Source organism: Ischnura elegans, chromosome 7, assembly GCF_921293095.1.
Source record: "Ischnura elegans chromosome 7, ioIscEleg1.1, whole genome shotgun sequence".
Classification (NCBI taxonomy): Eukaryota; Metazoa; Arthropoda; class Insecta; order Odonata; family Coenagrionidae; genus Ischnura; species Ischnura elegans.
The window spans coordinates 86,021,763-86,042,670 of NC_060252.1; the positions used below are offsets into that span (position 1 = coordinate 86,021,763).

At 40.7% G+C, this 20,908-nt stretch overlaps 2 protein-coding genes across 6 annotated transcripts in view; one reads left to right on the forward strand and one right to left on the reverse strand.

Annotated features, from left to right (window-relative positions):
- Nucleotides 1–15,432, forward strand: part of LOC124162419 (protein PRRC2A-like) — a 189,263-nt gene extending 173,831 nt beyond the window's left edge. For 2 of the 3 annotated variants that reach the window (XM_046538949.1, XM_046538952.1), the window contains 9 exons: nucleotides 582–716; nucleotides 1,428–3,325; nucleotides 4,315–4,714; nucleotides 6,604–6,926; nucleotides 7,715–7,909; nucleotides 8,843–8,920; nucleotides 9,032–9,128; nucleotides 9,411–9,930; nucleotides 13,667–15,432. In XM_046538949.1, coding sequence (XP_046394905.1) covers nucleotides 582–716; nucleotides 1,428–3,325; nucleotides 4,315–4,714; nucleotides 6,604–6,926; nucleotides 7,715–7,909; nucleotides 8,843–8,920; nucleotides 9,032–9,128; nucleotides 9,411–9,930; nucleotides 13,667–13,776 — 3,756 coding nt within the window. In that variant the 3' untranslated portion in view covers nucleotides 13,777–15,432. The remainder of the gene's footprint in view (nucleotides 1–581; nucleotides 717–1,427; nucleotides 3,326–4,314; nucleotides 4,715–6,603; nucleotides 6,927–7,714; nucleotides 7,910–8,842; nucleotides 8,921–9,031; nucleotides 9,129–9,410; nucleotides 9,931–13,666) is intronic. The other variant, XM_046538951.1, reaches the window with a different exon arrangement.
- A 990-nt stretch (nucleotides 15,433–16,422) lies between these two features.
- Nucleotides 16,423–20,908, reverse strand: part of LOC124162420 — a 36,608-nt gene continuing 32,122 nt past the window's right edge. For all 3 annotated transcript variants that reach the window (XM_046538955.1, XM_046538953.1, XM_046538954.1), the window contains exons 9-10: nucleotides 19,869–20,114; nucleotides 16,423–16,630 (exon numbers count right to left, since the gene is read on the reverse strand). In XM_046538955.1, the coding sequence (XP_046394911.1) occupies nucleotides 16,540–16,630; nucleotides 19,869–20,114 (337 nt within the window). In that variant the 3' untranslated portion in view covers nucleotides 16,423–16,539. The remainder of the gene's footprint in view (nucleotides 16,631–19,868; nucleotides 20,115–20,908) is intronic.

Below are 20,908 nucleotides of genomic sequence, written 5' to 3' on the forward strand. Positions count from 1 at the left end.
TCACAGGTTAATGTATGTCACCTTAAATGTATTCCTATCGTGAGTCATTAGAAACATTTTCGTAGACTTTCTCATTTAAAGGATGTTGAAGGCATTCTTTATCGTACATTTTGATATCACATTGTAAGAATAGAAAGTAAAATTCATGTTGCTCTAACTCTCCACTTGAAAAATATTTACTAAGAAGCTGAGGTGACGGTGTTACAAGTGAATTTCCTGCTGATGACACAGTATTCTGTTATAATGGTTGTATTCTCATGTGTTTAGAATGCTGCTGTATGAATGGGAATGATATCTATCTAGTGGTTCTCTTTTAGTGTTGATAATGATAATCTTGTCTTTTCCCTGATACTAATAGTGAAAGTAGATGTTTTACACAATGTTTCTTTTTTCTAAAATCAAAGTATGAAATGTGCTGGTTGGTGCATGATAGCGCAACCCTTCCATTTCTCTCGTCATGGAATGGAGTGGTTAATGAGTGCTTTAATCTGGCTAATTGTAGAGATCAAATGGATTTAAGGGTTATATGACATCCCAAATGAAGGCCCAGTCATAAGAATATTGGACTCTGTTGTTTCTAGGAGGAGGTACAGCGACCGCAATGGAACTTGCGCTACTTCCTCAACTCCTCCATCACACCAACCCCTGGTGCGCAGAATGGGAGATCACCCCAGCCTCCACCATCCACGAACACTACCCCTGCCAAGTCGTCTCGGGTGAGTTCTGCTCAAGGGCTCCCTGTCACATCCTCACCATCATCTATCATATGGCACACATTGGACACCTCTTCATTTATTTTTATTCATTTGCTTTATTAACTCCTATCACTCCTCATAACTACATCCCATCAATCATGTCTCATCCTCCATCTGTCTGCTTTCATTTCATCCAAATTCCTATCCTCACTACCAAGGCTTCATTTAAGTTATCTACCTTTATCATTTCATTCATCATTGGTTATGTTTTGGTTCCTGAATCTCCTCATAATGTTGATCACAGCGGTTCCTAAGTTCTGTTTCTATTGGTGACCCTAAATCCACCATAGCACCTGTTCTGTTGTTGATTTCTTTTTTAGATATTTTTATTTTCTTTTTTTTCACACTCAACACTATTTCGTTCAGAGGAACAAGTTATTGATACCAGTTATACATAAAGCAGTCATGTGTCAATATATTTTCTGGATAAAAACTCAAATGATCATTCCAAAAATGATATTTGGAAGCTATTGTGGTCATTTATCCAGTCTCCTGATACTTTTTTTGAAAGAGTAGACTCATAGGCTCTTGTAGTTTTCCTGGGTCACTCTGGATTAATTTGTTGTCTTTTGGAATGAAGTCTTTCAAATAAATCCTCAGAATTAGCATATAATTTGATTTCTGTCTTTGGAACCCCGTTTTCATGCTTTTGTTTGGTCGACTTCCCCACAGCCCTCGACCAAGGAGACCTCCTCGAGCAAAGGGGAGAAGGAGCAGCACGTCTCCAAGAGTAGCCGTGGGCAGGAGAGGCTGGAGGTGGAGGGAAAGAAGAGCAAGAGGCAGCAGCCGCCGCCACCCCCACCGCCCCCGCCACCTCCCAAGGAGGAACCGGAGGAGGGGGAGGTGGAGGATGGCGACACAGACGAGGAGGAGGAGAAGGAGCTTCTGGCAGAGGTCAAGAAGCCCCCTGAGCCACTCCTCTCTGCCCTCTCCGACTCGGATGACCCAATCCCTGTGAGGGGGCGCAAGTCGTCCGGGTCACGAAGGACCCCCGCAACCATCAAAGATGATGACGATGATGAGGACGATGTGATCCGGCCACCGACCAACCGCCGGACGCGGGGAGGTGCGGGCCGTTCTGGTGGGCCCAGGGCAGGACCACCAGAGCCTCCACCCTCGCGGATCCCCCCTCCCAAGCCACCCCCAATCTCCAGCGACTCGGACAACTCTGACTGGGACTTTGGTTCCCCGCCACCGAGGAGTCGCAAGGCACCAGGGAGGAGTCGTGGTGCACCGGAGCCCTCGCCAAAGCGGAGGCGACGGAAGAAGGGTGCTGATGGGGAGCGCGGTCCAGGACACCGTCGCCGTGGTGGCCTCAGGGTGAAGAGTGTTGAACGGCTCTCGTCTTCATCGTCGTCGGAAAGTGTCGGGCCAACTCACCGTAGCAGGGTCGCGAGTGATTCAGAGGATGATGCGCTGGTGGAAATTGGCCGGCGGACTCCAGGGTCATCAACCAGGCCTCCAATTGTGTCCCCACCACCGGCCGCTCCCCCTGTGACGCCGAAGAAGTCTCCGCGTGGGGGTGGTCGCGGGCACGGATCGGTGCGGAGGAGTCCCAGGGTGGGGAACGCAACATCGCCGTCCCCTTCTCCGGTGCGTTCCGAACACGGTCCCAGCGTTGAGGGTTCGGGTGCGAAGGGGTCAGGGGGCGGCCACAGAGGCGGCAGGGGTCGTTTGGTCGAAGAGGATGCAGAGGTGCCCGTGACGCCACAACCACACCTAGGAAAGGGCAAGGGGGGTAAGGGGAAGAAGGAGGAGAGTCCGCCCAAGTTGGATGTGGACGGGAAGGCCATTCAGGACAAGAAGAAAAACGACACCTTGATGAAACTGTTCTGGAAAGGTGGCACCACGGGGAGTGGGGAGAAAGGTGCGGGCACCGGTGCCAAAGGAGGCGCGAAGGGAGGTGCCAAGGGTGGTGCGGGAGGGAAGGGGGGTGGGAAGGGTGGGGGGAAAGGCGGGAAGTGTGGTGGGGGAAAGTCGTCGTGGGACTCAGTGCGGACTGGGGAGGAGGATGCGGATCCTCCCGAGGCGAAAGCGCCATCGGATTCTATACCAAAGGCCCCAGTGTTGCCTCCCCCCCCTCCTCAGATCGAAGTGGTGTCCCCCAAGGTTGTGATAGCCCCCTCCCCCGTTTACCCCACGGACCTAAAGCCCCCTGATGATGTGTTACCGATTCCTCCCCTCTCGTATTCCGAGGAAGGGAAACCCAGCATCATCTGTAGGATATCCCTGGCGAGACTGGACTCAATTCTGCCCCAGCAGGGTGCGGCAGGGTGGACAGAAGGTGAGTTGAGTAGCAACGCAAGGTTGCTATCTCGGCTGATGGAGCTAGTGAGAGGTAACTCCAAGAGGGATTGCGTGTCTCCAACTGAAATGGGTAAAAGTTCCCTGTTGTTTGGGGGCCGTGGCAGTTCAGAAGAGAGGTTGGACTTGTCGGGTAGCGTTCAGTCATCATCGGAGCCCATGGATGTTGTCATGTTGCCAGTGGAGAAGCGCAGGCCTCCTCCTGTGGTAGATTTGGAGAATTCTAGTGCAGCTGCAGTCACATCTTCTGAACGTAGTAGTAAAGGGTAAGTACATTTGAAGGTGACTACTTTTATCTATTTTTAAATGTTGGCATTAATTTGTTTGTGTTTTCAAATTATTATTAAATTCTAATTCTTTTTTTCCTGGAAATAATTTGTTAAATAATTCTTGTCACTTTGCCTTATGTTTTTATTGAAGAGTCAGTCATAGTTTTCAAGTATATCTAATTAGTGATAATGCTTAAAATTATTGCCAAAACAGTAACTTATTAGCTCCGGGATAGCTATTTTTTCAAAGGTTATCATGTTATGGAAATTGTTAGGTATATGGTTTTTTATTCAAATACATGTTTTATGTTCAATGTTGAAAAGTTTTCAAACTATAAATTACTATTAAAAGTATGATACATTAGAACCAAGACTTCCCAATAAGACAAATGGAAATTTTGTTGGATGTTATACTTTCTTATATTGCCATACTGAGGGAACTTTTGCTTTTAAATGCATATTCATGCCCTCGACTGTTGGAGATATTGATTCAGTGATCTCTAAGTTTACATACAGGAATGCAGACATGATAAACAGGTTGAATTTTATTATGTTCCATGCAATTGTATACGGAATTCATATGATCTATGCCTCTTGAGGTTTGCGTTTATATTTTTATAATCCAAAGGTGAAAGATTATTGAAGGTTTCAGGGAATTGTTAGTGGGATTTTAAAAATTTTACCTAATGGAAGGGATTCATGCAAAGTGGAACTCTTTTTTTAAACAACCACCTTTTTGTGATCTTGGTTTCAATGGCAACTTCTTCTAAATCAGTTCTAAAATTTTGATGGCAGGGATTCAAAGTAGAATTATATTCACTTCCTGTTTGTAATTCTGTTCAAATGCCATCCATTATTCATGGAAATTTTCAAAATTACGAAGAAGTAGGAGTTTTTTAATCTCCTGTGTTTCTAATTGCAATGTTGCTCGGTTTAGGTCCTGATATTGCTATTTCAGTCTTTATCAATGTCATTAAAATTTGCAGGGAGAGCATTTCTAGGTTAGTGGAAGAAGAGGCGACCCCTGTGTCGTCACGGTTGCAGCCAGCGACTGGGGTCACGCGGGAGAGGAGACCCAGCTCGGGGTCTGTGTCATCAGCTTCCACGGCATCATCTAGCCGAATTTCTCGGTCTTCAGGGCACAGCCGCAGTAAGGACAGTAGTGTTAGGTCTTCAGGAGGGTTGGACGCAGTCCGGTCAGGGGGGGAGAGCCTCGGTGGGGGTCGTGGGTCACTGGAGAGGAGGCATCGCAAGGAGAGGGACAGGAAGAGGAAACATCACGACGCGTCGTCTTCATCATCGGGCATTCCACACCACTCTGAAGGGGTGAAGAAGAGAAAGTGTGAGGAAGTTGGGGAGGATAACACATCCACGGTCTCTAGTCGGGTGAGTTTCGACTTGCATTCCATAGTGCAGTAAGTCCTCCATTAATGACGTTTGAGGACAACTTGTAGTTACGACAGGCTTCATTGGTATAAAAAAGTTATGTACTACTGTGCATGCTTAAGTATTAACTTTTAAAGAAAATTCACACCAAATTACATCAGTACACTGTAATATGAATAATACTGTGTGTGCCAATACTATAGATACGTACAAGAAAGTGAAAAAACCATGCACCGTGAAGGTTGCCTGACATTAGTACCTAACCCAAATCTAGGGTCCCGATTAACGACAAAATCGCTACTTCACAACTAAGATGTTAGGGATTGGGTTGATGTTGTAGCTTGACTTGTGGCTTCCTTCCATGTGAATCTGGGTCCAAACCCTACGGAAGGCAGAGATTTATTCGGAGAATGCCTGAACCCTGCTGTGAGTGGTTTGTGAAGGTCATTTCAAGTACAGCACTCAGTTCTTCGGATGGCACATGGAGCTATTTTCCCTTTTTTATTTGTCATATAGGGCAGGGTTGTACCGTCGCCAGGTTTCTCTTCTCTTTTCCATCCCCTCCCTTCCCTCGTAGTGAAAATGACCTGAGCTGTGGGTCTTCTCTTCCAAATATCGTACAATGCCATGCCAATATGTTTCTGTCTGGTTGGTATTTGTTGGAGGCTTTTGACAATTGGTCATTGTCAATGTGTGGAACGAAGAGTGGAGAGAAACTCAACATTGGTATTAGCTTTTTTTACCTGAAAGGGGCCTCATCTTAATGTCGTACCCAATGGATAGGATTCTAAACTTCAAATACTGTTTGAAGCGTTTGGATTCAACCAATGAAAATCTTCTCATTGTGTGGTGGCCCAGGGAATGGAACTGGCTTCCTTCCCTGAATGTGTGAAATTCATTTATCTCCAGCGAAGGCTGTGGTGGGCACCACCCTCACCTATTTAAACTAGTGTTTGGGTTGAAGCATGGAATAAGTGAGTGATGTGAGAAGTAGTATTTGTACTGACACATTTTGCTGTTTAAAAGAATTTTTCTGTATTCAATATTACATTAGATCTCTGCAGTAAAAATTGTCCAGTCCAGAAAACTATGTTGATCCATTTGTGAACATACAGCTAGAGTAACCACTCTAATGCAGTTCTATTAATAGTCTTGTGTCAGGGGCAAATTCAGGATTTCTTTCTGGTGGGGGGGGGGGGGGGGCACAAGGATACCTCGTAATACAAAACGAACGCAATGATAATGGGACTGTATTAAAAATCTTGCATATTTTTTAAGGGTCTGGGGGGGGGGGCACGTGCCCCAATCCTCCCCTCCCCCTAGATCCGCCTATGTGGTCTTGTGTGGTATACTCCCCATATCTCCTTGTTAAGTTGTACCATTCATTATTGTGATATGTAGATTATGTTAGGTTTATAAGACTCACAGAATCTATGCAGCTGTCCATTAGTCAAAACCCTGTGTAAAGAATATCTTAATAGATACTGCAGCTTCTGCCTGAACCATCTCTCTCCCACTCCATCTTTACCTGCTGTTGGTTTTTTGGCTGCAGGAATCATAATTTGTGAAATACCTCTGAGGTTGCAGGCGGATTTAGGGGGGGACACAGGGGCACGTGTGTAAAAAATAGACAAGATTTTTTAATATGGATATCATTACATTTGTTCTTGTGTAATACGTAGCCTCAATCATGTAATTTCATATTGATGACTTTCATATTAAAATAAAGAGAATATTTCATATAGTAATTGTTGTGTGCCCTTTTTAATCTCAAATAAGAGAAGACCCATCGTGTCCCCGTCCAGAAAAAAAATTGTTATGTACCCTTGCAGGAGGCTCTATTTGATTTTGCCATTTTTGTGAATTTAATGTTTCTATTTCATTTGCAGGTCCTCATGGAGCTTGGACCACGGCCAAGTGCGTCAACAGATGCGCCGTCAACCAACCATGACCGGGAAGGCAGTTTGGGTAGTGCCGCTGATCCAGAGGTGCCGTGGGCAGAGGAGTCGAGGGCCCACACCCCTCCATCTCACCTTCCTGACTGCTCACCGAACGTGCTGCCCTCATCAAGCAGCAAAGAAGTCCCGGACAGTATGTGGAGGGATCCATCTGTTCTTCCATGCAACCGCTCCTCTGGGTCTCATCAATACCAAAAGGTTTACCATTCATATTTTGAACGGTCCGAGGATGACTACCCAGATTTGCAGGACAGGTGAGCGGTTGGTTTTATGTGAGATCTTAGATTTTCCTGGCTGATCAAGTGCGGAAAGGATTCTTGGGTTTTCCAGACCAATTTGTGAGATGGCATTCAGAAGATTTCCTGAGGATGAAGAGCAAGTTGTTCTTCAAATTGTCGTGAGACATGAAGCCAATTAACTGGTGGAAAACCAAGAATCCTTTCTGCAGTTGGTTTTACGTTGCTTTCTCTATTTTGATAGGCAGTTCATCATGAAGATTATGTAATGAACTGTCTGCTTGTCAACTTCCCCTTAATTTTTGGGGCTCTTAAACAAAGAGAACAAATCTATTTTCCACCATTTTGTATGTTTTACAAGAATCAACTAAATCCATTGAGTAATCTGTATGAATTTACTCCTTGCATGAGCTTTACTTTGGTCAGAAGTAACTCTTACTTGACATGTAAGGGAGTGAGTTGGAGCCTACTTGCCCACTTTTTTGTTGACGTAATTACGTAAAAATTAGCTAATATTGTGTCAATTTGTTTAGGGGAGACTTTAATCCAATGGATATAAAAATCACCTAAAGTCAAGAAAATAATTCATTATTTATTCTGTATTGGACTGTAATTGGTGTGTATAGGTCTTGTTACACTGTCAGTTTCCCTGTTGAATGATTGAGGAAAATGTTGATAAAATTATTGGTAGAAAGGCTGCATGTAGACTAACTAATTTTTCGGGGGATTTTGTGCATGGAAACATTGTGGGTAATGTATGAATTTCAGTTATAATTTGCTAATTGTATGCCACTCTCCTTCCTCAGGGACCAGAACAGATACTTGACTGAGGCTAAAAGACTCAAACATGGAGCAGACCGTGAGACTGACCACACAGCTCAAGCTATGCAGTATTTGGAGGCAGTGCTCTACTTTCTTTTGACTGGGAATGCAATGGAGCATGAGGGCATTTCAGAGAAAGCTGCATTCACTATGTACAAGGATACACTGAGCCTTATCAAGTGAGTATCTTTTTGTGCTTAGCGGTAATGCAAAATTTGATCAGGTTTGACCAATGTATGTGGAAAAACCTGGAGAAACAAGGATCTCAGTGTTAGCTATATATGAAAAGAGTGAGCACTTAATCGCTTCTTAAAATGTAATTGTTTACTCATGTAACATATTTGTAAAAAGCAATTAGCTTCCATAGATACGCTCCCATTTGAAAAGCATGATATCCAATGCCAGTGCAGAGTCCATCTTTGCATCAGATTGGTCTTTAAGAGGGAACGTATCCATTGAAACCAAGTATATTCTACGTAATAGTGTCAGATGATTTCCTTCGAATAATATAGAGGGTAGTTATATAGTATTTTCTGTTGCAAATTTGCTGCATTGGTTTGACTTGGTTTTAACTGCCCTTATGCTCATTTCAGAAAATAAATGATGATGATCTCTTGTTATGGTTTTATTTATGATGCAATTAAGTCATATTTAGTGCTATTAGATTCTCATTTCCTTTCCTCCAGATTTCAGGGAAGAAAGTCAGTTTTTCACTTATATTATATCTCAAGGGGTAGTTTCTCCGCGTAACTTATCCACAACCAAAATGTTACTTATAAATCTTGCCAAACGTATTAGCAGAGTCAGTGGAAGTATGGGAAAGAAATATTCGGCAATGGAATTTCATTGTGCTATTTTATGCTAATATTTCATGCACAATTGTCTTTTGTAGCTGTGCTTAATTGTGCAGTTAATTTATTTACTCTTTCATTGAATAGCTAATTAATTTATGTATTAAATATGCATCATCATTTAAAAAACGGATAGGGAAGTAAAGCGTAATTTATTTATTTAGTAATTTTTGGGTTTAATTGAATTTATCTCTAGCCAAATTAAGATTACATTTTATTTCTTGGGTTTCTGCTGATATTGGTAAAACCTTGACTTTCCAGATACATCTCATCAAAATTCCGCAATCAACAGAATAACTCTCAGCAAGGAAGTATAGACAACAAGCTGGCAGTATTAAGGTATGTTTATGTATTTTGGTTTTTGGAATGCAAGTAAGACAAGCCAATCAAATGAATTTATTTTCTGTGCTGTATTTTGAGCAATGTAACAGGAAATTTCTTTTTTTCCAGTCTTCGGTGTCAATCTCTACTCCATCTTAAGTTGTTTAAAATGAGGAAACATGAAGTTAAGGAGTACCAAAAGATCTTAGCTGAGTATCAACAGAAGGTAAATTTTGTTTATTGTCTTTATCTGATTATTAGCAATCTTATTCCACTGAATGAAGAAAGGGCATGGGAATGAAAAACAAATGAAATAGGATAGGAAGAAAATTCCATGTAGGAATAACATTTTTATTATATTTATGTATAATAAGTTTTTTAACATAATTAATACCTATGGGCATTTACACTTTCTTCACAATTTATACAGTTGTTAAAAGTCTTGCCTTAACATATGAGATAGGGAACTTACATCTATATTTTATGAATATTTGCTCTTCTTCCACAGCCACCAATGACTGCACCACCAACGTTGCAGCAGCCTCTCCAGGAGCAGCTTCCCAATGGCCAAGCAGGGGGGCAGCACCTGGCGTGCAGTTCGGCCCAGTGGGGCAATGGTGGTCCCTCTCGCACCACGGGAACACCTTCTCCCCTCTCCCCGACCCCTTCGCCTGCGGGGTCGGTGGGCTCTGTCGGGAGTCAGTCGTCTGGGTACAGCAGCGAGTTGGGCGGGGTGGGCGTGAGCCGTGCCTGCGGACCGAATGGGGTGGGCCGAACGCCACCCCCTCCTCCACCCCATGGGGTGCCGTATCCCCACAACCAGGGGGGGAACGCTGCTGGGGGAATCCTTGGGGGAGGGGGCCTGCCCCCCCAGCAGCCTCCAGTGGCCAACATGGGGCCATGCGTTTCCGTGCCCCTTGGCGTTCACAGTGCCATGCAGAAGCAACACCAACATTTCAGCTACCTTCTTAGCTGTCATGACTTGTGGGAACAAGCAGACAGCCTGGTCTACAAAGGAAACTCGAGAGGTTAGTGTCTCTATATTGTCTTGATGTTGCTGGAGGTTGTGCCATGGTTTCTCTTTATCTTACCAGTGGCTTAGCCACGGGAGAGGGTTTTCCCGGGATACAACCCCTTTTTCATGCACCCCAGAAGAGCCCTAAAATCTCCGCTAAACTTCATAATCCTGGCTACGCTGCTGTACTTTCCATGGACATAATTTCTACCAAACTTGTGGGCACTGTAGAAGTAATATAGAATAGTATATATGGTACATTATATTGACAAATGATGTATAATAGGGATAATGGAGAATGTGGTCGGCAAGGCTATGGATTTCAAGTGACCTTCTATTTAGAGAGGAGACGTAGATGTCCTTTTCCAGTTTGGGATTAATATTTTTCAGTCTTCATGGAATGTATTCCTTAATATCTTCTTTTAATGTCTGATCGCTTATCACCATTCAACTTTATCCTGAATGCTTTAATAATTGAGTAGTATACAGTGAAAAACAAGGCATAAGGCTCTAGCCTGAAAGACAAAAGTGAGGACAGGTCCTCAAAGTAGTTCAATTTAAATTTAAGTTTCCATTATTTCAGTTCATTTTGAACTGTTTCAAAATTGAAATCATATCATCATTTATTTTCAACATGCTATAGATATATTCATATTATATCGACAGCTGAAGAAAAAACGGCTTTACTTGCTCTGCTTATTGCCCCCTAAATGTTTTGATACTTCCACTGCACAAGCGCTCAGCAATCGCCCACCGAATCAAATCGGCTCACATAGGAGCCCAGCAATACACATACACTCAGCTGGCAATGGCCGGAGAGCGAACGCCCACCTATGATGCTTGGAGAATTGGAAGTTAGCGTTTATGTGCCAGCTTCTGCCAGCTGAGCACATTCGTATTGTTGGGCTACTAGCTGAGTGGATTTGATTTTGTGGACGATTATTGAGCCCTTGCGCTGTGGAGGTATCGGTTTTCCCAATTATGAAAATTTCTTGAAGGTAGATGTGGTCCATGAATAGGAAAGGAGGAAAGCTTGACCTTAGAGCCAGTGCCAGGAACCAAACTGAAATCAGAGTAGACAAGTTAGCGGAACCAGTCCATTCTTAGTGAATTTGTATTGTTATTTCTTGATGACGTTGAATGCAAAACCAGAGTTGTTTACCAATCAGCTGTTATGTGGAATTACCTATTCATTAGTTGCATACAGTCGGATCCGGATTTAACGTCTTCGCATTTAACGTTTTTCCGCATTTAGCGTTTATTTTTTGGGGTCCCGATTCATTCCCTATTAGAACAATGTAAAAATAATCCGTATTTAGTGTTTCCGCATTTTGCGTTTTTCCGCATTTATGGTCGTAAAAATTTTTCCCGCACAAGATTTTTTTGCCCGATTTAACGTTTTTTCATGACGGTTCGTGCAAATGATTATCCAAATCTTCGAATTTCTGCTTGTCAACAAGAAGAGTCCCATAGATGTTTACCAAGAGTTGATAGAATACCGGGGAACGCTTCTTCAACTGCTTTCTTCCGCGAATGCAGCGCTGGGACTTTCAACTCGCTAGCTGGGTGATGTCTTCTCGTAATGTTTCGCTCCCTTTCTAGTCCAAACACCAGGCACTTTTTGGATCAGATCCGATCTAATGGAGCAAAGTCATCCCTTAATAACCTCAAACTACCTTATCCTTCACTTTTGGAATTTTACTTCTATGATAATTGACGATTGATGACACGAGTTTTTCTCCGAGGGCCGCTACAATGACGGTTTTCTCGAAATGTTTTCACTTGATGGCTTATGCCCCTTTCAACTCTACTCTCTACGGGCAGTCCAATTTTAGCCCAATATTTTTCCAGTCAACTACTTTCTCTTTTCAAAAGAGGAGACACAATATCATTTGCGCAGTTCACCAGATGATTCTTTCTACAGATTTCAGTTTCCACGGAGGAACAGAAAAAGAACCAAGGAAGCGTTTCCCCTGTCATGATCGTGAAAGAGAGCATTCTTTCCCTACGGAACAACATTGTTTCACATCGTAATTTAGATATCCTGGAGCCCATTTACCCACATGCGGTTGGTTGATATCGCTGTCGATTCAAAGATATTTATCTGGGGCTATTTTATGTCAAAAGGTAATGACAATCGGAGTTTTGACGAACTATCACGGTCCATGACTCTAAATAAATCGCTCATGCCGGAAAAAAATCACCGCATAATCACGGTAAAAAAAGATCGCGGATAGAGCGCGGAAAAATACGAAAATCCAGCAGGATTGCCCATGGTGGTTGACTTCGACATCTTCGACATCACAACTCGGACGAAGTTGCCAAACTCTAGAGGCACTGGCAATTTGTCAGAAGAAATCCAGTTCTGTTGAAGATTAAACCTTTTCACTTAACAGAGTTTAGCAAATCGCTATTCAAGGTCCAACCAAATTTTATTAAAGGCTGCGGTGAAACAAGGTGAGTCGGCGTCAAGGTGATTAGCGCGCCGCGTAAGCAACTTCTCCCGGCTCCATTCGACCTGCATGAGGCCGCGGATATATGACAATCTGGTGTTATCATTGAGTTGAATCACCATCGACTTGTAGGCATACTAGAAATAAGATTCTCCTTTTTTGGATGACCTCGAAATCCAAAATGTGCGCACAGGAGGCTTTTTAAAGGCTCATAAATCCCTCGTTTCGCGGAGGCTACAGAAAACTAGTTTTAAAGTATACCGGGATTTAAGTTTTAAAGGATCCGGGTTCGAATCCCGGTCAAGGCGAATGATTTTTTCTCTGTGGATCTTTCGCACGCTACAGAAAACGTTAAGTTGACAGAATTCCAATAAACCTCCCTTTTACTAGTTATTCGGTAGTTTGGAATTCGGGATTAGCGATCTTCTGGTGTCATTTTATTTCACTCATCTTTATTGTTGCAATGACGATTTTTTTAGGACTTGCTTACACCTTTTCTTATTACATTAGAAATGCTATAGTCACTTACATGTCACTTGTATAGAAAAAATTTTAAAATTTCATTGAGACGACTGAAATATGAGTAAAAATGGAATCACTAACGTCCATAATAATTTTCCGTGGGAATACTTTTAAGTTGATGTACATTATAATTTTCTTAAAATATTTCATTAAAGCAGTTGTCATCCTCTCATTACCTACTTATTTCCACTACCCATTTTTTTAGCTGATTCCTGAAAAGTATTATCCAACCCTCACTGGGCAGAGAAAATTTAATCAATGAATTTTTTGCTGCATGCAGCACCTTTTAGTTGCTTAAAATAATATATTTTATTCATAAAAAGCCATTCCATTCATTACAGACCCTAAAACCTGAAAAAAATGGCATGTCCTCATTTAGTGTTTGTCCGCATTTAGTGTTTTAAATTGTGTCCCCCCTGAAAAACCTTAAATCAGGATTCCACTGTATTTCTTTTTGATCTTGAATTAAGTTATATATGCCTGATGATAAATATAATAATAATGTTTATTGGCCCCATTGGTTTGTGTGCAATTAGGCAAGTCAAATAAAAGTTGCAATAAAGAATTTGGAAAAATTAAGCATGAAACATATTTCGTTATAAAATGACAGTATTACAAAAAAATTGCTAGAAATGTAACCAGGGCTTAATACAAATATCCTAAGGACATTTCTTGAGTCCTCCTTTTTTTCCAAGTTTGGAAATCATACTTTTTATGTTGAAATTTGTATTTGATTTTTTGTGGTAATAATATTTTTTTTTCTCCTTCATTCAGAATTCTTTGTGGAGCTCGACCAGTGTTATGGGCCTTTGACCCTTCACAGCTCTCTGAACCACCTGGTAAACTATGTTCGACTTGGAATAAGAAGGCTTAAAGGTGTATAGTACATGATACAGCAAGTTGAACAAGCAGACGGCCAAGTGAAGAAGTGAGTGGAGGGTTGTTCTGGACAAATTGAACGAACAAAGTCACAAAGAATGTTCTGTATATTTTTGTACATATTGAAACAAACTTAGTAGTGTTGAGAGTTCCATATTGATGTTGGCTGGGGAGTTTGTAGAAGGCACGACTCACTTTTGGTGTGTGCTATCGCACTCCTATTTGTGTCGAGCGAATGAAATGACCTCTCCGTGCTGCCTGTCATTCATCCCTCATTTGGGATGGCACACACTAGTGTGGTGTCGTCGATATCGTTGATACACAGCCGTCGCCTCTTTACCGAAGAATTACCAACAATCTGGCTTCGTAAGAAACACCAATCTTAAAATTCTGTTCTGTGATTTGGTAATGGAGTCTGGGAAGAGACAAGATCCCAATTACGATGTAGATTGTTTAGTTGACTCCTTTTGTTTTTTTTATTTTTTTCGACAAATGCATGACTAAAGGGTAGAACTGTCGAATTGAACATCAAGATGGAAAACTGTCAATGTGTGTTGGTGTGGATGTGAGCGTTTGAGTATGATTGCATGCATTCGTGCACATTTGACTGAGTAAATAGAAAATTTATTATTTATATAGGTTTATACATATGGCAGGATGTGCCGCCAATTAAACGAGGTTGGTATTTTGGCATGGGAGATGGTTTGTAAAGTGAATGAGGTGGGAGTGTTGTATGATAACTGTCACAATGCTCAATATTTATTCCCAAGACCTCCATGAAATAAAAGAAAATGTCCTGGCAAATTGTTTCAGTACTTGGTCCTTCAGGTGATTGCTTACAGCTGAGTGTTGGTTGGACTTTGATTGGTTTCAGATCACTTTCAGTTAAAGGGGAGTTCCTCAGTGAAAGATCCTTTTTGGTGGAAACGTCGATGCTTCTTCATTTTAGGTTTTAAAAGTGCTATAGGCTCTTCTCATGGCATAATTTTTTTTGGAATTCGCTTTATGGACAGACATTGGTTGATTGGTGTATTTATGTTTTGGGTATGTCTCAACACAGCCTTCGAAATGAAACTATAGTTACTGTAAGTCCACACCTGATGGAGGCTTGGAAAGAGCTCCTCGTTATTTATTCATATTTATTGGCTTTTTGAGTATTTATTGGGCAATTGGTGAATTAAATCCTTCCCTCCTGTCAGTGCAGTTATCGTTCAAAGAACATTATCAGATGTGCCACAAATGGGAAGAGGTATTTTTTCTCTTGTGCCTTTGTGATTTAGCCATGCAATATGCTGTGTAATAAGGCTGTCAATATCCAGTGTTCGTTTCAAACGCTTTATCTGGGCACTAAAGAATGCCTTGTTGGTGGAACTGCTTTCTTAAGAATATAAGGGCCCGACCTAATTGACTGATTTTGGAAAAACTAAGGAAATCCATTATTATGAGGTGAGTAATATTTGTCAGGAACGGAAACATTTTATTTTTGTGCTCTACTTAAATTTTTTATATTGTTTTAGGTTGTTGATTTAGCACAAATCCCTTATTTCTTGATCACTAGTGTTAAAAATCTTGTGACAGTTTTTTTACATTGCCTTAATATTCCCTCTCACTGGATTAGCTTATTGGATCCAGCTTGATGTGTGGTACTTAAATGATTGTGGGATGATTTAAAAAAATATATGTATGCGCATTTATGCATGTATATACATACATAAGTGTATATATGTATATGCCCTCTTATTTATATACGTATATATTTTTACTGATATATATGTATATATAAGTGAAGTAGTATATGCATATAAATATGTATGTGGAGGCAATGAACTTGAAGGGTTACTTAAGGTTTGTTGTTGTTCTGGAGTTGTTTGGTCTATCAGGATAACTTGGGTCACTGCCCATTGGTCAATCCCTAAGTTATGTTAAGGACTGCGCTATTTTGAATGATACCATAGCCCACATATCACTTGTGTGAAACTTACTAAGTACATGTTAATGCTGGGTCAAAACATTGAAATTGTGAGCATTTCATTCTAAAAATTAAAGTGATTTATGTTGACGATTGAATGGCATATTTTTGTAATTGTACTCAGCTCATCTTAGGAGTTCGAATTGAGAAATAAGGGAAAACCAGATAAATTGCTGACTATGAGCTTATTTGTTTTTCTTTTGGGATACCCTTGAGTGTAATAAATGACTGCATACAAAGTTAATGCCCTTGTTGTGAAATCAATTGTGCCTGGAAAACTATGCAGCTTTGCCATTTGTTTGGCTTGAACTTGGTTATTTATAAGCATGTCAGTTCTATCTTGGTTTTTTTTATGGTATGATGGAACCTGAAAGAATGGTGAAAATGGAAAAAAAATTTAATTGGCTCTGGATTCATATTTATGAATGTTCAACTGAGGCCTGCATATGTAGTCACTCGTGTGAGACAAGCATTATTGACTGTGTGCAATGGAGGCCCATGAATCAACGAAATATCTAGAATGATATTCTCTTCAATAGAGGCTTTGGGATACACAAATTTAGGGGTTGATGACAATGGATGTGCCGGAGAGTATTCACAAATAAAATTACAATTGCCGAGAAGTGACCTTCTTGTATTAAAAAAACAAGTACCTTGTGCATAGAAATGAGTACATACAATATGTAAGACAGAGATCATATATTTCATCCATGGAGGATCAAAATTGTTTTACAAGTTTATTATATACATGTAAATATATAACCATTATTTAAAAAAAATACTTGTTGTTTTTATTACCCTAACTGTCTTCATTCCACATATCTGAATTAGCATCATTGACTCCTTTGTTGAATAGATTTAAGGCATCATTATATTTTCCCAGCACCATTCTGAAAGTAAATTTAAAATGCAATGTAGGATAATGCAATAGTTGAGATTTTATGATTCAATAACAATTAAGTATTCACGATTTATTTAGAATAAGTTAATGTATGACCTAATGACCGTATGTTTTGTTGAAAATGTTGTTGTGACTATTAATGTCGTAGCTGTCTTCTTGATGATGTTACATAAGGTAGTAAGTTTAGATCAGTTGGAAGAAAACCTATTATCACAAGCTTCTCACTTGGAGCCAAGGACATCATCAAGTTCAAAGTCAAGGCTTTTCCTCTGATTATCTATTCAAATAACGTCATGTTGATACCTTGGTTATTCTATACAGGCAATTGTTTTTAAGGCTAAGGAATGAAGATATTTGGAGAAACCAGAAATTCTTTTGGCAATATTCTATTCATTTATTGTAATTAAGTACTTAGGGTCAAAACTTCCATGTATATTAATGCAATAGTATCATCGCATTGCTTGCATTTTTTTTACTATTACCACTGAAACACAAATTTTTATCACTTAAGCTTATAATGGAGATCATGCATGAAATTTGTTCATCGTGCTAGTAAGACTTATTGAATAGACAATTTTCTCACGAGTCCACAAATATAAGCCTAAACTTTCCTAGCACTACACAAATGTCATTAAATGCTTATTAAAAGTGATCGAATACCGCTTGATGTCACATGACCTGAAACGCCCTCTGACGTCATCGCTCGGTATACCATTCACTTCGCTAAGAGAGTAGAAGGGCAGACTCTTGATTGTAATATATCGAAGTAAAAATCATCGTCGAGCTTTGTAGTAGTTCCCAAAAGGACAAATTGACTTAATAGTGTTTTAAGAAAGCACAATACGACAGTTTACTTTTGGTCGACTCCCTTATGGCGGCTGATTTTCTGAAAAATAGTGATTGCTTCAAAATTTCACCAAACAATCCCCATCATTTGTTTCAATAACACCTTGGTAACCCAACATATTCACAATCTGACGTTAAAACAGCAATTATTTATGCTATATTTGCATTTGAGCCCCTGCATAGACCGATTTTCTATCCACTTCCTCAGTCTATCATCAGTGATTACCGTGCCGTGACGTCACGTTCCGATGACGTCGTGTTTTCAAGCAGCCGATGAACATTAATTTTCTAAGACTCATAACTCAGCTAAAAAACATTATTCACCCGCAAAATTTTCAGCGAGTATATTTGAGATAGGGACCTTCTTTTTCTAGTACTTTGAAAAAATTGTGCATGTTCCCCATTTCAGGAAAATTGGGGTATACTTGTTTCATTTCTTAACTCTGGTGTGTTATGAGGAAGCAGTGGCGTAACTAGGAATATGCCTGGGGGGGATGGGAAGGCCTCAGGTCCCCCTCCCCCCCCCAGGCAACGGGGGCTCCGGGAAAGTTTGAAAAATGACATGCCTGGAATTACATTTTGCATCATTTTGGCATTAAGAATTTAACTTTAAGCAGATTCAGTTATTATATGCAGAAACTAGACAATAGCTTTAAATATTTTTTTTTCCTCTGAGGCTTTGGGGGGGATCTATCCCTTCATCCCCTCCCAAAGTTACACCACTGTGAGGAAGTAAATAAGTATGAAATCAATGAAGACTTATGAACTATTATTATTATTATTATAACTGTGTGAGCAGAGCCGGCCTTAGGGCGGGGCGGCCGCTCCGGGCCCCGCATTCGTGAAAAAAATTAAAATATACGATAGTTTTGAAAACGCAATTTCAACTACTACTGTATTGTTAAGTACGTGATTGACAAAAAAATAGCATTATGAAAAAGGAATAATAATGCAGTAATTTTTATTGTGCAATGCGTTTGTCAGTACAGTACTGTGTCGTGTGAGTGATTACAACGAGTGAGAGAACTTGGCATGAGTGAGTAATTACGAAGTCCGAATTTGGGAGGGGAACACATACTTAGCCAGAGAGTGGTAGGGATTCAAAATGCTCGAGTTTGTTGATGGGGTATAGAGTTTAATATTTTAAGTGAAGGGCCCCGCACTGAAGGTTCGCCCCTAGCCCCGCACCTGCTAGGGCCTGGCCTGTGTGTGAGGATATAATTTTTGTGTGTGCATTGCCTGTATGTAAGCAATAACTATCCTATGCTCAAGCGATAATTATAATAGTTGGAGGACTTAATGAATTGCCAGTTACATTTCCCTACTTAAGGGTGGACCCAGGATATTTTTTTCTGGTGGGGGCACAAGGGTCTGACATGCAAACGGCCATCTCGTATTTGAGATTGAAAACGAAACACAACAATTACTGTACGAAATATTCCCTTTATTTTAATGCAAAAATTATTATTATAAAATTAAACGATTGATGCTCCATAATGCACCAAACAAAACGAACATAAAAATTATAACCGTATTATAAATCTTGTCTACTTCTTGAGCATCTGGGGGGGCCTTAGCCCGTCCCCCCCCCCCCCTAAATCCGCCTATGTCTCTACCTTTTTCATGGAAGCACACTCCCCGTAAGCAGGGTGATGATAAAATGACCAATTTCTGCAGTGCAGCATATATGTATGTATTTGAAACAGATTCATAAAATTTTCATCCTCCCTCACCATGTTTAATCGCTAAGAATACAGCGTTCACGCTTGATTCTTGTTGTATTTTATGGAAAGACTATCCAATTTTTATTTATTTATCTTTATTGTTCATCATCATTACACATATTGAGAATCTCTTCATACTCAGAAATAGCTATCTGAAGTCTCATTATTTTTTACTCAATATTATACTATATGGGCCAACCTAACTTCTCTTCTCTTAAAAGAAGAGTAAATATGCCGTGGGGTTTCTTAGTTACTTTGAGTTTGTGGCATTATGGATTGACCGTGTGAGTAACCAGGAAGTGCTAAGGAGAGTAGGAGAAAAGAGAAGCCTCCTAAAAACATTAAGCAGAAGAAGGGACAACTTAGTTGGCCACATTTTGAGGCACGGTGGTCTGATGAAGACAATCGTTGAAGGACAAGTGGAAGGGAAAAAGGGCAAGGGACGGCCCCGAATGAGTTATATCGGACAGGTTATGAAGGATGTAAAAGAGAATAAATATGTAGGTATGAAGAGATTAGCGGATAGGAGAGAGAAATGGAGAGCTGCGTCAAACCAATCTTAGGATTGTTGACTAATGATGATGATGTGGCATTATGCTCAAATGTGGGGTATATGTATCATGCCAAGTACTTACATGTGAAATTGGGCATACTTACAGGTCTGGAAGACTTATTGCTCCATTCTCTAAGGTATAGCTTGCCTCATATTGTATTTCATTATTAGCTGTGTACACTGATGCTACAGTTGCCTTATTTATGTTGGCTGGAAGCAAAGCCAATGGTATGGTAGCCTGAGCCGTCCAGTGGCTGGCATTTGTTGTTATGTTGACATCATCAAGTCGATGGCCTCGAGAAATCATGTGATATGGTAAATTGTAGAGCTGAACATCATATTGACCATAGCTGTAAAAGAAGTTCTTGATCAAGTTTTAACAGTGTGTAGAATTATACCTTTTTATCTGAATCATGGGTATTGATTACAATTAATGTCCTATGTTGGGCACCCTACTTACAATTAGACCATACCTAGAAAATACAAAGTAAGAGAGTTATGTATCTGCTTCTTATGGAAAAAAATGATAAGCAGCTTCTTGTAAGCTAATTAGCTTGCAATCTTCCCTCCATGACCATTTTGTGCACTTTCGCGGTAATTTCTGGAATAGTGACACATTTTGGCCGACCACTGTGAGGATTATCGTCTAAGCTCTCTCTCCCAACTAAATTTAAATTCATTTGTCCACTTAGCAACTGTTGAATATGAAGGAGCAGAGTCCCCCAGTATATTCTGAAAATCAGCATGAATGCCCTTTGCTTTCATACCTTTCTTTAGAAAGTACTTAATCACTGCTCGAATCTCTATTTTTTCCATCTTCGAAACTCACCACGAGGGAACTACAATAGAGCCACGTCACCGCCGAAGCTCTCATCCACCATCACTGACGATGCATGTGTTTACATGCAACAATGCAATGGATATCACGTAAACAACTCGTTGCGCTAGCGTTGACCTATCATGGTGATTCCGAGAACTTTTCAAACCACCCTCGTACCACCCAGACTCCCCCAGTATTAGTTGCACCTAAACCCCCCCCCCCCCTATCCATAATTCCTAGCTGTGCCCCTGGGCGTCACTGTTGTAAGGGTACATATTTATATATATGTCACCCATTTTACATGTAATGTAATTTATAGTTTAG